Here is a 16271-nt window from a genome sequence, read left to right on the forward strand (position 1 = left end):
TCTGTGAAGAGTCACGGATGTTGAACCGTATAGTGCCTAGTGGTAGTGTGTGTCATTCTACCTCTTGCCATAGATGCTCACGACATTTGCACATGAAAATTTGAGATACTCACTTACAGGCTCTGTGTAATAATCATCTACTCTTTGTCAGAGCTGCTTCTCTCAATGGATTTTCCTATTTGGAGCCCATATCTTCACTGACGTGATACCCCATCTATTTAGGTTTTCTGTGATTTCCATAAATCGCACCAGGCAAATTCCCTAATCTGATGAGACCAGTGACCTCGCTGTTTGGTCTCTTCTCCCAAACACCCCCTCCCCCCCCACCCCCCACCCCCATAATTTTGCTACTGCATTGCGTGCCAATGACACCACCAGGTGGCATCCAACATTGCTGTGGACATTGGTTGTAATTCAGAATGAAATTTTCACTCTGCTGCATAGTGTGCACTGATATGAAACTTTCTGGCAGGTTTAAACTGTGTTATGGACTGAGACTCGAACTCAGGACCTTTGCCTTTCACAAGCAAGTGCTTTACCAACTGAGCTACCCAAGAATGACTGATGGCCCATCCTCACAGCTCCAATTCCGCCAGTACTTCATCTTCTACCTTCCAAACTTCACAGAAGCTCTTTTGCAAAACTTGTAGGACAAGCACTCCTGGAATGAAGGATATTGTGAAGGTATAGCTTTGCCACAGCCTGGGGGATGTTTAGAGAATAAAATTTTCACTCTGCATTGGAGTGTGCGCTGATATGAAACTTCCTGACAGATTAAAACTGTGTGCTGGAAAGAGACTCGAACTCGAGATCTTTGCCTTTTGTGAGCAAGTACTCTACCATCTGAGCTAACCAAGCATGATTCACACAAGTTTCGCAGGAGTGCTTCCCTGAAGTTTGGAAGGTAGGAGACAAGGTACTGGCAGAGCTGGAGCTTTGAAGGTGGGTTGTGAATTGTGCTTGGGTAGCTCAGTTGGTAGAGCACTTGCCCGCAAAAGGCAAAGGTCCTGAGTTTGAGTCTCAGCCTGGCACAAGTTTAAATCTGCTAGGAAGTTTCAGTGGTCATAATGTTTTGGCTTATCAGTGTATAAACTGAAGTGGTAGCAGTGGTTGATGTGCATTAAGATTTAAATCCTTGTCATTATGTGTGGATACATGATAAATGTGACTATACAATTCTTCACAAATTATCTTCAGGTGCTTGATGAATTTCATGAAAGTCAGTATTGCTTTGTTTCAGAAATCTGGTTGTCCAGCTGTAGTTAGTGCTTCAAGCAGTGTTACGGAAGGAGATCAGTGGGTAACTGCTGCTCTCGACAATGTGCAGGGGCAGGTAAATATATTTTATGTTTGGATTGGAAAAGCAGTTGCTGTTATATTAAAATATGCAAAAACATACAGGTACGACAGTAGGTTGACGTAAATGGCCATATCGTTTGATTGCATTGTCTCAAAAGTGTAAATTTTTCACACTACTAAGGGATTATTCACCTTAGTGTGCAACGTAAATTTAAACTTGATATCTTTACCTATTCCTGAGAAGAAGGGGTCCTAACAGTCTGGCGGACACACAGATAGGAAGACATACATCAAAGTGGACCTATAACAGGGTGTATATGCCCCAAAACAAGTGGGAAATCTGGGAAAAAACCTGGAATTGTTTCATCTAGAAGAAAAGCAGGGAAACCCATGAATTTTTTAGAATTCTGACAATTTTTCATTGTTTTAGTTTTGAGTTAAATTTTTGTAATTTTGAGAGGTAACAACTGATACTGTAACAAAGAATTTTAATTTAGCCCACTACTGCAGAATAATCATGCGGGATTAAAACATAAAGGAGAGAAAAACACCAATATAAAACTTTTGCAAAGAAAATGTGCCTTTTACAACAACAAAACACAGTGTGCAAACAAGCATCCACTAACAGCAAAATGTGTCAAAGGCTTTAGGGTAAAGACTATGCAATACTTCATAACAGCAAACTGCTTTCACTGAGCATAGTGTGACAACTGTTTAAATTAGGTTCACTTGAGCAGTTGCCCACGACCTCATATGCATCAGCTGAGCTGTAGTTGCATATGAGCTACACCTTCTTCCAATTCTTGTTACTTGGAGTGTGGCTATTAGCTGTATAAGCAGTAACAGCAGGTAGCCAGATGCTGCTCAGAAAAAAATTACTGATGTGCTCAAGCTGCCAGGTTCACTCATGCATGGAGCAGTCATTACAGTGTGGAGTAGTCTCCATGTGGCCGTAGTTTGTGTTTTGTGGGTTTGCTGTTCTCTCTTCATGTTCAGCTCTCACATCAAATGAAAATAAAATGGATATCTGTGGCTGGGAGCTATCAAATGAATTAAAATACATTCACATAATTACAGAAGCCTTAAATACGTTATTAGTTTCAGTTTTCTGATTCTTTTTTATTTCCATATTATTGGTAATCAAACATTAATTGCTTTGCAGAACAATGAAGTTATTTTTGTAAGTTTATAAAGAAATTTGGCTTTTATTAATATTTTTCACAAAGGCAATCAGTTTATTGGAAATGAAGTGTTCCATTATACACTATTACCTAATTTCAACTGTTCACTGAATTTTAAGTGCACATTTTCATCTTCAGGCACGTGTGGCATTATGCCATAATAAAGAACCAAGTATTAGATTATACAGTAGTGGCACTCCCCAAGAAAACTGGCTTCCCAAAACCACACTGAAAAGCTTTGCAGAATTTTACATATCTTCTTTCTGTGAAACACTGTTTTTAAATCAGAAGACATGTTTCAAGACTTCTCTGGTACCTCGCCTGGGCTTGATGTTATTACTTAATTTGTGTTAAATCTGCAGAACACCATTATTGAATAAATTATAGACTGGTAGCACACCGTGTTTTACCATAATAACTCACCACAAGGGTAACACAAGCAAAAAAAAAAAAAAAAAAAAAAAAAAAAAAAAAAAAAAAAAAAAAAAAATTGGACTTTTCCTGTCTATATTCACACTACTGAACAATGATGTTGCTATTGACTATGACTAAATCACATTTGCTATGCTCTGTCATTTGCTGGTGAGATAACATGCCTGACAAAAGTGTATCGCAATCTCGATTTCAGTGCTTCGGAAACTAATATGCTGTGTTTGGTGAAATTCGTATGTATACTTTCGTAATACAAAAATACGCAACGTACATGTTGCTATGCATCAAATATCTTTCCAAAATGCATTTTTTTTTTGCTGGGTTTCATGTCCTAAAGTGCCAGGATGTTCTATACTGGCATATAAAATCTTTACGATTCACAGGATTGAAAAGTTTTACAGTTCTGAGGAAAGTATACTGTCACATAACATGAAGAAATGTGTATTTTCACCAGGGGGAAAAGTGTATTTTTAACTGGAAAATCTGGGAAAATCCAGAAAAGTTCATTCCTTGTCCGCGTACGCACCCTGTATGAAATTTGCTTTTGCTGATTGAGGTACTGAACCCTAAAAAGGGTTATGAACTAAACATATGCACTGTAAAAGAAGAGTCAGAAGAAAATTGAAGAAGTTGACTGGAACATCAACAAACAATGGCTAATGAAAAATTACTAGTAAAAATAAATAAATGTGTTCAAGAAGAAAAATGAGACCCTGGTAGACTGAGGATGAAATGGGAACCATAGCTTGTAGTACATAGCCTCAAATGGAAAGTAAAGAAGAGATGTGGAAGTAGAAGACAAAGAAGTAGTAATTCAACATTTTTGAGTCATCAGTTTTCTGACTGGTTTGATGCGTCATGCCATGAATTCCTCTCTGCGCCAACCTCTTCATCTCAGAGTAGCACTTGCAACCTATGTCCTCAATTATTTGCTGGATGTATTCCACTCTCTGTCTTCCTCTACAGTTTTTTCCCTCTACAGCTTCCTTTAGTACCATGGAAGTCATTCCCTGATGTGTTAACAGATATCCTATCATCCTGTCGCTTCTTCTTGTCAGTGTTTTCCACATGATTCTTTCCTCTCCGATACTGCGGAGAACCTCCTCATTCTTTACCTTGTCAATCCATCTTATTTTCAACATTCGTCTGTAGCACCACATCTCAAATATTTCAATTCTCTTCTGTTTTGGTTTCCCCATGGTCCATGTTTCACAACTGTACAATGCAGTGCTTAGAAATTTCTTCCTCAAATTATGGCCTGTGTTTGATAGTAGTAGACTTTTCTTGGCCAGGAATACCCTTTGTGCCAGTACTAGTCTGCTTTTGATGTCCTCCTTGCTTCATCTGTGACTGGTTATTTTGCTGCCTAGATAGCAGAATTCCTTAACTTCATCCACTTCATGACCATCAATCCTAATGTTAAGTTTCTTGCTGTTCTCATTAGATTGTTCATTCCATTCAGCAGATCATGTAATTATTTTTCACTTTCACTCAGGATAGCAATGTCTTCAGTGAATCATATCATTGATATCCTTTCACCTAGAATTTCAATCCTAGTCCTCAACCTTTCTCTTTTTTCCATCATTGCTACTTTGATGTACAGATTGGTGAAAAACTAGGTCCCTGTCTTACACCCTTTTTAATCCTAGCACTTAGTTCTTGGTTGTCCTTTCTTGTTATTCCCCCCATGGCTCTTATACATATTGTATATTACCCATCTCTCCTATAGCTTATCCCTATTTTTCTCAGAATTTCCAACATATTGCACCATTTTACATTGTCGAACACTTTTTTCAGGTCGACAGATCCTGTGAATGTGTCTTCATTTTTCTTAAGTTGTGCTTCCATTATCAGCCACAATGCCGGAATTGCCTCTCTGGTGCCTTTACCTTTCCTATAGCCAAACTGATGGTCATGTAATGCATCATTCTTCTGTATATTATCCTTGTCAGCACCTAGGATGCATGAGCTGTTAAGCTGATTGTGTGATAATTCTCACACTTGCCAAGTCTTGCAGTGTTTGGAATTGTGTGGATGATATTTTTCTGAAAGTCATAGGGTATGTCGACAGACCCATACACACAAACATGAATAGATGTTTTGTTGTCGCTTCCTCCAATGATTTTAGAAATTCTGATGGAATGTTATCTATCCCTTCTGCGGCTCCTTTCTACCTACGAATCCTCAGTTATTTGTTGAACTTCTTGAGGATAAGTTTGGGGAAGTGACAGTGCTGTTAACGATGAGAAGCAGTGCAGTCTTGATTCAGACAGCATCCCCGGCCCAATCACAGGCATTACTCGCTTGTGACTGGCTGGGTGATATTCCTGTTTCCATCAGTCCCCATAAAAGCCTCAACATGGTCCAGGGGATTATTTTCCATCTCATCCTCCTCTTGCAGTCTGACGATGAGCTCCACGCCAATCTAGAATGGCGGGGTGTTCATTTCATCCGGTGCGTTTACAGGGGACCCAAAGACAACAGGGTTGCTACTGGTGCCTTCATCTTTGCCTGTGAGGGTGATCAATGCCCGAAAAGGTGAAGGTGGTGGTTTATCGCTGTGATGTTAAACCATACTTCCCTCCCCCTATGCGGTGCTTTAAGTGCTGGGAATTCAGGCACATGTCTTTCCGCTGCACTTCCAGCACCCCATGTTGAGACTGCAGGCGTCCACTTCATCCAAATACTCAATGTGCGCCTCCTCCCACTTGTATCAACTGTGGAGAGCAGCACTCCCCCTGCTCGCCAGACTGCACAGTATTGCAAAAGGAACGGAAGATCATGGAGTACAAGACCCTGGACTGGTTGACTTACCAAGAGGCTAAACGTAAATTTGAAAGATAACACCCCATTTGGTTGATGTACACATATGCTGCAGCTACATTACCATCGCTGTCAAAAGTACCAGTTGTGCCACACTCTGTGCCCCGAACAGTGGGCCCTCCAGACCTTCATAATACATCCGCCCACTTGGTGGTAAGGGGAAAATCCCCTTCATTGCTCCTTCTTGAGCAAGCCCCCCTCTCCCCTCTGCAAAACACAGGGGACATTGGTTCCCTCCCGCCAGCCAAAGAAGCAACAGCCTCCTCTGGCTCCTCTCGTGTGGAAGGGGTCCTTTGAGACCCACTCTCCAAAGCTCTCTGTTAATGCCACAGCGGACGCTCGCTAGTGACTAAAGGAGTCAAATGCTGCTGGACAAAGAGCTTCATTGTCTTCCTCCATGCCTGAAGCTACTTCGGAGAAGTCCTCCCAGCGAGCCCCTAAAGAGAAGCGAGGGAGGAAGCAAACAAAGAAGTCAGCTAAGAGAAAGGACCCTCCAGTGGCCCCAACACCACCACTCCCTACCAATTTTGCACCTGAGGATGAGGTGGAGATCTTAGTGTCCCCTGAGGACCTGCATCTCAGTGATGCCTCATCCACAATAGGAATGGATACAAATACTCAGCTGGTGGCAGCAGGTGGCTCTGAGACATAACCTGCCTCCTTGCATGCTTTGTGCCTTCCCAGCCATACGATAACGTCATCCTCCAGTGGAACTGCTTCGGTTTTTTCCACAACCTGGCTGAGCTATAGCAGCTGTTAAGATTTACACCTGCTTTCTGCATTGCCCTTCAGGAAACCCGGTTCCCGGCAATGCGGACCTTTGCCCTCCGTGGCTATTGGGGACATTAATAGAACTGTAGCGACTATAATAGTGTGTCATGTGGAGTTTGTGTCTATGTCCTGAACTCAGTATGCAGTGAACTTGTGCCCCTTCAAACCCCTCTTGAAGCTGTGGCTGTCAGGACAAGGACGACGCAGGAAATAACTGTCTGCAACATATACCTTCCTCCAGATGGTTCAGTACCCCTGAACATGTTGACTGCACTGATTCGTCAACTCCCTAAACCTTTCCTACCTTTGGGAGATTTTAATGTCCATAACCCCTTGGGGGGTGTCACCGTGCTTATTGGCCAAGGTAGAGATGTCAAAACTTTCCGGTCTCAACTCGACCTCTTCCCCTTAAATACTGCCCCCCCCCACACACACACACACAAACACACATTTCAGTGTGGCTCGTGGCACTTACTCGGCCATTGATTTATCAATTGGCAGCCCAGGTCTTCTCCCATCTATCCACTGGAGAGCCCATGATGACTTGTTTGGTAGTGACCACTTCCCCATCTTCCTGTCACTCCCCCAGTGCCATTCCCCTGGACGTCTACCAAGATGGGCTTTAAACAAGGCAGACTGGGAAGCTTTCACCTCTGCTGTCACCATTTGAATCTCCACCCACATGGTACCATCGATGTGGTATCCACTGGAGAGCCCATGATGACTTGTTTGGTAGTGATCACTTCCCCATCTTCCTGTCACTCCCCCAGCGCCATTCCCCTGGACATCTACCAAGATGGGCTTTAAGCAAGGCAGACTGGGAAGCTTTCACCTCTGCTGTCATCGTTTGAATCTCCACCCACATGGTACCATCGATGTGGTAGTTGAGTGGGTCACTAGAACGATCATTTCTGTGGCGGAAAATATGATCCTTTGTTTTTTAGGGTACCTGACAAAATCCAGTTCCTTGGTAGTAGCTGGAAATTGCTGAGGTCATTAAAGAGCATTGGCGTGCTCTACAGCAACATATGCGGCGCCCTTCCCTAGAGTACCTAATAGCTTTTTGACAGCTCTGTGCCCGCGTCTGCCAGCTTCTAAAAAGACAGAAACAGGAATGTTGGGAGAGGTCCGTCTCGACAATTGGGTGCCATATGTCTCCTTCCCAAGTCTGGACAAAGATAAGATATGTTTGTGGGTACCAGACCCTGAAAGGTGTCACGGGCATTAACATCAGCGGTGTGTTATCTACCAACACAAACGCAATTGTCGAGCACTTTGCTGATCACTATGCTCAAGCCTCTGTGTCAGAGAATTCCCCCCGGCATTTTGCACCCTCAAACAGCAGATGGAAAGGAAAGCTCTCTTGTTCACTGAATGTCACAGTGAATGCTGTAATGCTCCATTTACAGAGTGGGAGCTCCTCAGCGTCCTTGCACAGTGCCTTGACACAGCTCCTGATCCAGGTTGGATCCACAGTCAGATGATCAAACATCTCTCGTCCGACTACAAGCGACATTTCCTTGTTATCTTCAACCAGATCTGGTGCGATGGCGTCATTCCATTGCAATGGCGAAAGAGCACCATCATTTTGGTGCCCAAACCTGGTAAAAACCTGCTTGATGTGGATAGCTACTGGCCCATCAGTCTCACCAACTTTCTTTGTAAGCTACTGGAACATATGGTGTGTCAGCGGTTGGGTTGGGTCCTGTAGTCACATGGTCTACTGGCTCCATGTCAGGGTGGCTTCTGCCAGGGTTGCTCTACCACTGATGATCTTCTGTCCCTTGAGTCTGCCATCTGGACAGTCTTTTTCCAGATGCCACACCTGGTTGCAGTCTTTTGTGATTTATGGAAAGCGTATGACACGACATGAAGACATCATACCCTTTCCACATTATACGGGTGGGGAGTCCGAGGCCTGCTCCAAATTTTTACTCAAAATTTCCTGTTGCTCCATACTTTCTGTGTCCAAGTTGGTGCCTCCCTTAGTTCCCCCCATATCCAGGACAATTGGGTCCCGCAGGGTTCTGTATTGAGTGTATTTCTATTTTTAATGGCCATTAACGGTCTAGCAGCAGCTGTCGGGCCGTCTGTCTCACCTTCTCTGTATGCAGATGACTTCTGCATTTTGTACTGCTACACCAGTACTGGTGTTGCTGAGTGGCACCTACAGGGAGCCATCCATAAGGCGCAGTCATGGGCCCTAGCCCACGGTTTCCAGTTTTTGGCTGCAAAGTCATGTGTTGTGCACTTCTGTCGGCGTTGTACCGTTCATCCAGAACCAGAATTTTACCCTAATGATGTTGCACTCACTGCAGTGGAGACATAATGATTCTTAGGTCTGGTTTTCGATTCCCGATTGACTTGGCTTCCTCACCTTCGTCAGCTTAAGCGGAAGTGCTGGCAGCACCTCATTGCCTGAGCAACACCAACTGGGGTGCAGATTGCTCTACGCTGCTACAGCTCTACAGAGCCCTTGTTCAATCCTGCCTTGACTATGGGAGTCTGGTTTATGTTTCGGCAGCACCCTCAGCATTGCATTCACTCTTCCCTGTGCACCACTGTGGCATTTGACTGGCAATGGGAGCTTTTAGCATATGTCCAGTGACCAGTGTCCTGGTGGAGGCCGGAGTCCCTCCATTGAAGGTTAGGCTTGCACAACTGCTCTCACCAGTTACATTGCACACATTTGTAGTTCTCCTGAGCATCCGAATTACTGTCTCCTTTTCCCACCCATGACAGTTCATCTCCCGCAATGGAGGCCCTGTTCAGGGCATATGATAGGGGTTCACATCCGATCTCTTCTGTCCACCTATACTCGAGGTCCATTCACGTACAACTCCATGGTGTATACCTAGGCTGAAGCTTTGCTTGGACCTTTCCCCATGGTCCTAACGACTCGGTTAACCCCGTGGCTCTCCTCTTGATTCTTGACATGTGCCAAGACCATGAAGTGAACAGCTTTGCACCAATGGCAAGAGGGCTGATGGTCACATTGGCTTCGCGTATGTTCGTGGAGGACATATTGAACAGCACTCTTTGCCAGATGGCTGCAGTGTTTTCACTGCCGAACTGGCAGCCATTTCTCGTGCTCTGGAGCCCATCAGCTCTTGCTCTGGCGAGTCTAATCAGAACGAGGGATGGATGACCTTGCAGTGTGGTCCCTCCCCCCTCTTTTAAACCAACCAACCATTTAAGAGTGAGATTCCCATTGCACTCTTAATTTTACCACCCTTTCTTTTAATTTTGCCAAAGGTTGTTTTGACTTTCCTATATACTGAGTCATTCCTTCTGACAGTCACTTCTTTTTCTATTTCTTAACATTTTTCATGCTGCCATTTCATGTTAGCTTCCCTGCACTTCCTATTTATTTCATTCCTCAGTAAGCTGTGTTTCCGTATTCCAGAATTTCCCTGTACATACTTGTACTTCCTCCTTTCATCGATCAACTACATTATTTCTTCTGTTACCCATTGTTTCTTCACAGTTACCTTCTTTGTACGTATGTTTTTCGTTCCAACTTCTGTGACTCCCTTTTTGGAGATGTCCATTCCTCTTCAAGTGTACTACCTACTGCGCTATGTCCATTCCTCTTCAACTGTACTGCCTACGGCGCTATTCCTTATTGCTGTATCTATTGCCTCATAGAACTTCAAACATATCTTGTCATTCCTTAGTACTTTGCTTTGCTTTGCTTATTGATTCTTCCTGACCATGGTCTTAAACTTCAGCCTAATCACTACTACATTGTGATCTGAGTCTGTATCTGCTCCTAGGCACGCCTTACAATCTAGTTTCTGATTTTGGAATCTCTGTCTGACTATGATGTAATCTAATTGAAATCTTCCCGTATCACCCTACCTTTTCCGAGTATACCTACTCTTCTTGTTATTCTGGAACAGAGTATTCGCTGTTAGTAGCTGAAATTTATTACAGGACTCAATTAGTCTTTCTCCTGTCTCATTCTTTGTCCCAAGCCTATATTCTCCTGTAACCTTTTCCCCTTCTCCTTCCCCCACAACTGCGTTCCGGTCCTCCATGATTATTAGATTTTCATCTCCCCTTACATACTATGTTACCCATTCAATATCCTCATATACTTTCTTTATCTCTTCATCTTCAGCTTGCGATGTCAGCATGTATACTGGAACTATCATTGTCAGTGTTGGTTTGCTGTCAGTTCTGATAAGAACAGCCCTATCACTGAACTGTTCACAGTAACACACTCTCTGCCCTACTTCCCTATTCATAATGAATACTACTACCATTATACCAATTTCTGCTGCAGTTGATGTTACCTTTACTCATCGGACAAGAAATCGTTGTCTTTCTCCCATTTCACTTTAGTCACCCCTACTACACTCACGCTCATAAATTAAGGATAATGCTGATACATGGTGTAACAATACTCTGGTGGGCGGTTTGCCGGTTTAAATCACCTTGGGGTATGACTATGCAGTGCATTTGACCTGTGGTCGTCGCACGGTGGCTCTGGCACATACGCAGAGGTGTGTTGGTGCATGTCAGAGTACAGTGCAGCGAGTAAGTGCGCAGACATTTTCAGATGTGCTAATGGCGACTGTGTATTGAAAATGGCTCAAAGAACACATATTGATGACATTATGAGGGGTAGAATACTAGGGCAACTGGAGGCTGGTCAAACACAGCAGGTCATGTGTGTCACAAAGTGTGATCTCAGGATTATGGCAACCATTCCAGCAGACAGGAAACGTGTCCAAGCGCTACAGTACGGGACGTCCATAGTGTACAACACCACAAGAAGACCGAAATTTCATCATCAGTACCCGCAGATGGCCATAGAGTACTGCAAGTAGCCTTGCTAGGGACCTTACCGCAGCCACTGGAACAGTTCTCTCCAGACACACAGTCTACAGAGTACTGAACAGACATGGTTTATTCGCCTGGAGACCTGCAGGGTATTCCACTGACCCCTGGTCACAGGAGAGACCGTAAAGCATGGTGTCAAGAACACAGTACATGGTCATTGGAATAGTGCTCCCAGATTATGTTCGCAGACTAGTCCAGGTCTGAACAGTTATCCTCACCAAGTTTTCATCTGGCATGAACCAGGAACCAGATACCAACCCCTTAATGTCCTTGAAAGGCACCTGTATGGAGGTCGTGGTTTGATGGTGTGGGGTGGGATTATGATTGGTGCACGTGCATCCCTGCATGTCTTTGACAGAGGAAGTGTAACAAGTCAGGTGTATCGGGACGTCATTTTGCACCAGTATGTCTGCCTTTTCAGGGGTGCAGTGGGTCCCACCTTCCTCCTGATAGATGATAACACACGGCCCCACCGAGCTGCCATCGTGGAGTACCTTGAAACATAAGATGAAACATAAGATATCAGGCAAATGGAGTGGCCTGCCTGTTCTCCAGACCCCCATCAAGCATGTCTGGGATGCTCTCAGTCAACGTATCGCTGCACATCTTCAAATCCCTACGACACTTCAGGAGCTCTGACAAGCAGTGGTGCAAGAATGCGAGGTTATACCCCAGCAGCTGCTCGACCACATGATCCAAAGTATGCCAACCCATTGTGCGGCCTGTGTACATGTGCACGGTGATCATATCCCCTATTGATGTCGGGGTACGTGCGCAGGACACAGTGGCATTTTGTAGCACATGTGTTTCGGGATGATTTTCTCAACTTATCACCAATACCATGGACTTACAGATCTGTGTCGTGTGTGTTCCCTATGTGCCTATGCTATTAGCGCCAGTTTTGTGTAGTGCCACGTTGTGTGGCACCACATTCTGCAATTATTCTTAATTTATGAGCATGAGTGTATATCTGGATTGAGCCTTTGCATTTCCCTTTTCAGATTTTCTAGCTTCCCTGCCACAGTCAAGCTTCTGACATTCCATGCCCTGACTTGCACAATGTTATCATTTCATTGCTCATTCAGTCTTTTTCTCGTGGTCACTTCCCCCTTGGCGGTCTCCACTTAAAGATGTGAATGGGGGATAATTCTGGAATCTTTTGTCAATGGAGATATCATCATGAGACTTTTTCAGCTGCAGGCTAAAAGCCCTGTGGATACATGTTATGTGGATTTAATGCAGTGGTTTACATTGCCTTCTGCATCCTCATGTCGTTGATCATTAGTGATTCTTCTACCTTTAGGGGCAGATTCCCACCCCAGGGACAAGTGAGGCCCTGACCCTCTGTCCACTCATCTGTCCTTTTTTACAAAGCTGTTGGCAGAATGAGGGTGAGTTCTTATGCCAGAAGTCTTCAGCGGCCAACGTTGTTTAATAATCAAAAGTTAAGCTGTTGCAGTTTTGGAACCTGGGACCGAGGACGATTTGATTACTAATCAAAGACGCTACCCATAGACGATTTAAATGCATTATGCACTATGGAACACAATCACAGATGTTTACTAAATGTTTAGAATATCATTTTTCTTCTACACATTGCATTGTGTTTTAACAGTCTTAAATTAATTTCATATTCATTGCTACAAATATGTACGTAATTTGAAGATGACCATCACTATAATGAACCTTCACAAATCCATGTTGCTCCTGTTTGAAAATTATACCATAGCAGCTGATCGGTACGAGGCACACAGGCACATGAGTTGTCAGAACCAGAAGACAAATAATAGCTAATTCCCCTTCTCACATCTTCTAACTCACAGTGGACACTCTACTTACTATTCTGTCCCTGAGGTAAGTGGCAAACTTCACTTTACTCATGACCAAATTCACCAACCTCAATTGAAATGTAAAAAATATTACTGTCTCTCTAAGTATTTTAGTTTGTTACTTAGCAGGGTAACTACAATATTAAGAACCTCTTAATGTAAGTTGAGTTGTTTGGATTCGGTTGCTGCATGCTAAATGCATTTTGTTATAATATGCAGTTGAGAAGGGTGGGCTGGACAAATACTTGATATGGACTGAAGTTTATAATAAAAATAAATTCAAGAAGCGTGTGTCACATAAAGTCCAAAGAAAAGCGTGGAGTGATCGTACAACAATAAGAGTATTGATACAAGTGGAACATATTCTATTGTATTATAAAGAGGATGGCTCACAGTGATTAGTATGAATTCTAATTCTAATCCTTGTAATATATGTAGAAATGTGTTAGATGTGGCTATGTAATACTTCACAAATCGTCTTCAGTTTCTCGGTGGATTTCAGGAAAATCGGTGTTCTTTTGTTTCAGAGCTCTGGTTGTCCAACTGCTGTTATTGTTTCAAACAATGATACTGAAGGAAACCAGTGGCTGAATGCTGCTAACGACAATGTGCAAGAGCAAGTAAGTATATTTTATGTTAAATTGGAAAAGCGGTTGTTTTTATATTACAATATACAAGAACATACAGGTATGAGATATATGTTGACATAAATGGCCATATCTTTTGATTGTAATGAGTTAAAAGCTTATATTTTTCACACCACCAAGGGGTTATTCATGTGTTTGACATAAATTTGAACTTGATACCTTTACCTGTTCCTGAGAAGAATGGGTGGTAGCAGATGGATGGGCAGACGGGTAGACAGACAATGAAGTGATTCTATAAGGGTTCTGTTTTTACCAACCGAGGTACAGAAGTGCATTAACTTTTGCTTGAAACTCTAGAAAACCTTTACAGAGACACACCAAATGATGCAGGAAGCCTAAGGAGATGAGTGCTTAAGTCATATACGGTGTTATGAAAGGTTCACGTGGTTTACAATTTGCTGGACGGAAGTTAAAAATACTCTTATTCAGGACACTCTTCAATGTCTACAGATGATGCTCATGTCAGGAATGTCAACAAAATTGTGCAAGCCAATTGAAGATTGACTGTCCGAGAGATTGCAGAATGTAACATTTCGGTTGGAACATGTCATGAAATCCTGACACAGCATCTTGGAATGCATTGTGTTGCCGCAAAGTTCATCCCACAGCTCATGAGTCATGAGTGACTATTGCACAAAAAATTAAATCATTGTGCTGCCTCATCATCCATACTCTCCATACCTTGCCCCTGTGGACTTTTACATTTCCAAATTTGAAAACCCTATTTAAAGGACAAAGATTTGCAACTACAGACAAGAGAAAGGAAAATTTGCAGACTGCACTTCACCCAAACCAGCAAGAGGTGTACCAAGACTGCTTTTGGAGGTGGAAGTGTTGTTGGAATTGGTGTATCAATTGTGGAGGAGAGTATTTTAAAGCAGACCATGCACAATAAATACAAAGTAAGTGAAGAAAAATTCTGTGGATTAAGTTCTGGAAGTTTTTGAACAGACCTCGTATGTTGACATATATGGCTATTTCTTTTGATTACATTGACGTAGAAACTTAAAATTGTCACAGAACCAAGGGACCATACCTTTTTGTACGTGACATAATTTGAAATTGAGACTTTTACCTGTTTGTGTGAATAAGGGGTCTTAAACAGTTGGATGGACAGTGAGAGAAAATAAAGTGATGTGATCTCACAAGGGTTCCACTTTTATACCGCCTATGGCACAGGAAAAAAAAAGGATATGGTTTTATCAGAAATTAACTAAACATATGGAATTTAAAAGAGGAGTTAGAAGAAAATAGGTGAAGGTGAATGGAACATCTACAAAGAATGAATAATGAAGCGTTACCAGTAAAAGTAAAGAAATATGAACCAGAATGAAAACAAGGCCCTGGAAAACTGAGGAAAAGATGAGAACCATACCTATTTGTGATAACCTAAAGTGAGAAGTGAAGAAGAGAAGAGAAGAGGAAGTAGAAGAAAATGTTGTAGTAGTTCAATTTTATAATAAATATACATTCAAGAAGTGTGTGTCACATGAAGTCCGAAGAAAAGTATGCAGTGGTCATATACCAGTAAGAATGTTGACACGTGTACGTGCTCCATTGTATTATTAAGAGAATGCTAGCAGTGATTTATGTGTATTAAGATTTTAATCTGTGTTGTTGTACATAGAAGTGCATTAAATGTAGCTGAACATTACTTCACAAATTGTATTTTTTTTTCAGTGCATTTCATGCAAATCATTATTTCTTTGTTTCAGATATCTGGTTGTCCAACCACAGTTACAAATAATGTTACTGAAGGAAACCAAGAGATATCTGATGATGTAGACATTGTGAAGGATGAAGTAAGTATATTTCATGTCTGGATTGGTAAAGCAGTTTCTTTTCTATTACAGTATACAAAAAATACAGGTATGAGATATATGTTGACATAAATGCTTTGACTCAGAAGCTTAAAGTTTTCACACTACCAGGGGACTATAGCCCTTGGTATGTTTCATAAATTTGAACTTGATACCTTTACCTGTTCCTGAGGAAAAGAGGTCTTAACAGTTGGATGGACAGACAGACAGACAGACGGATAACAAATCGAGTCCAATCAAATAAAATAAAATCGTTTTATTACATCTTTAAAGATTTTACAATGTTCTTGATTTTGACATACAGAAATACATTAGTTACAGTACATAAAAACAAATATGTAGAAAATACATGGAGACTTTATATAAAGAATGTGACCTGCACCATGTTTGGTTAAAATATTTGCAATTCAGGTCTACAGGATTGTCAGATTCTCACAAACAAGTGTCAGTAGATAAGATGATCTTTACAGCATGTATAAAATCTTCAAGAGTATAAAAACCTTTATCTTTCAGCCATTTCTTTGTAATATTTTTAAAAGCAGACAGTGTAACACATCATATGCCTGTAAAGTTAATGAATCAAAAAACTTAACTGCCAAATACTGGTAGATGTTAATTCTC

General features: G+C 42.1%; 1 protein-coding gene across 9 annotated transcripts in view; it reads left to right on the plus strand.

Annotated features, from left to right (window-relative positions):
• LOC126183366 (uncharacterized) overlaps positions 1-16271 on the plus strand; it is a 505494-nt gene that overhangs the window by 329589 nt on the left and 159634 nt on the right. For all 9 annotated transcript variants that reach the window (XM_049925289.1, XM_049925286.1, XM_049925287.1 and 6 more), the window contains exons 19-21: positions 1241-1333; positions 13711-13803; positions 15546-15632. In XM_049925289.1, coding sequence (XP_049781246.1) covers positions 1241-1333; positions 13711-13803; positions 15546-15632 — 273 coding nt within the window. The remainder of the gene's footprint in view (positions 1-1240; positions 1334-13710; positions 13804-15545; positions 15633-16271) is intronic.

Source organism: Schistocerca cancellata, chromosome 4 (genome assembly GCF_023864275.1).
Source record: "Schistocerca cancellata isolate TAMUIC-IGC-003103 chromosome 4, iqSchCanc2.1, whole genome shotgun sequence".
Taxonomy (NCBI): domain Eukaryota; kingdom Metazoa; phylum Arthropoda; class Insecta; order Orthoptera; family Acrididae; genus Schistocerca; species Schistocerca cancellata.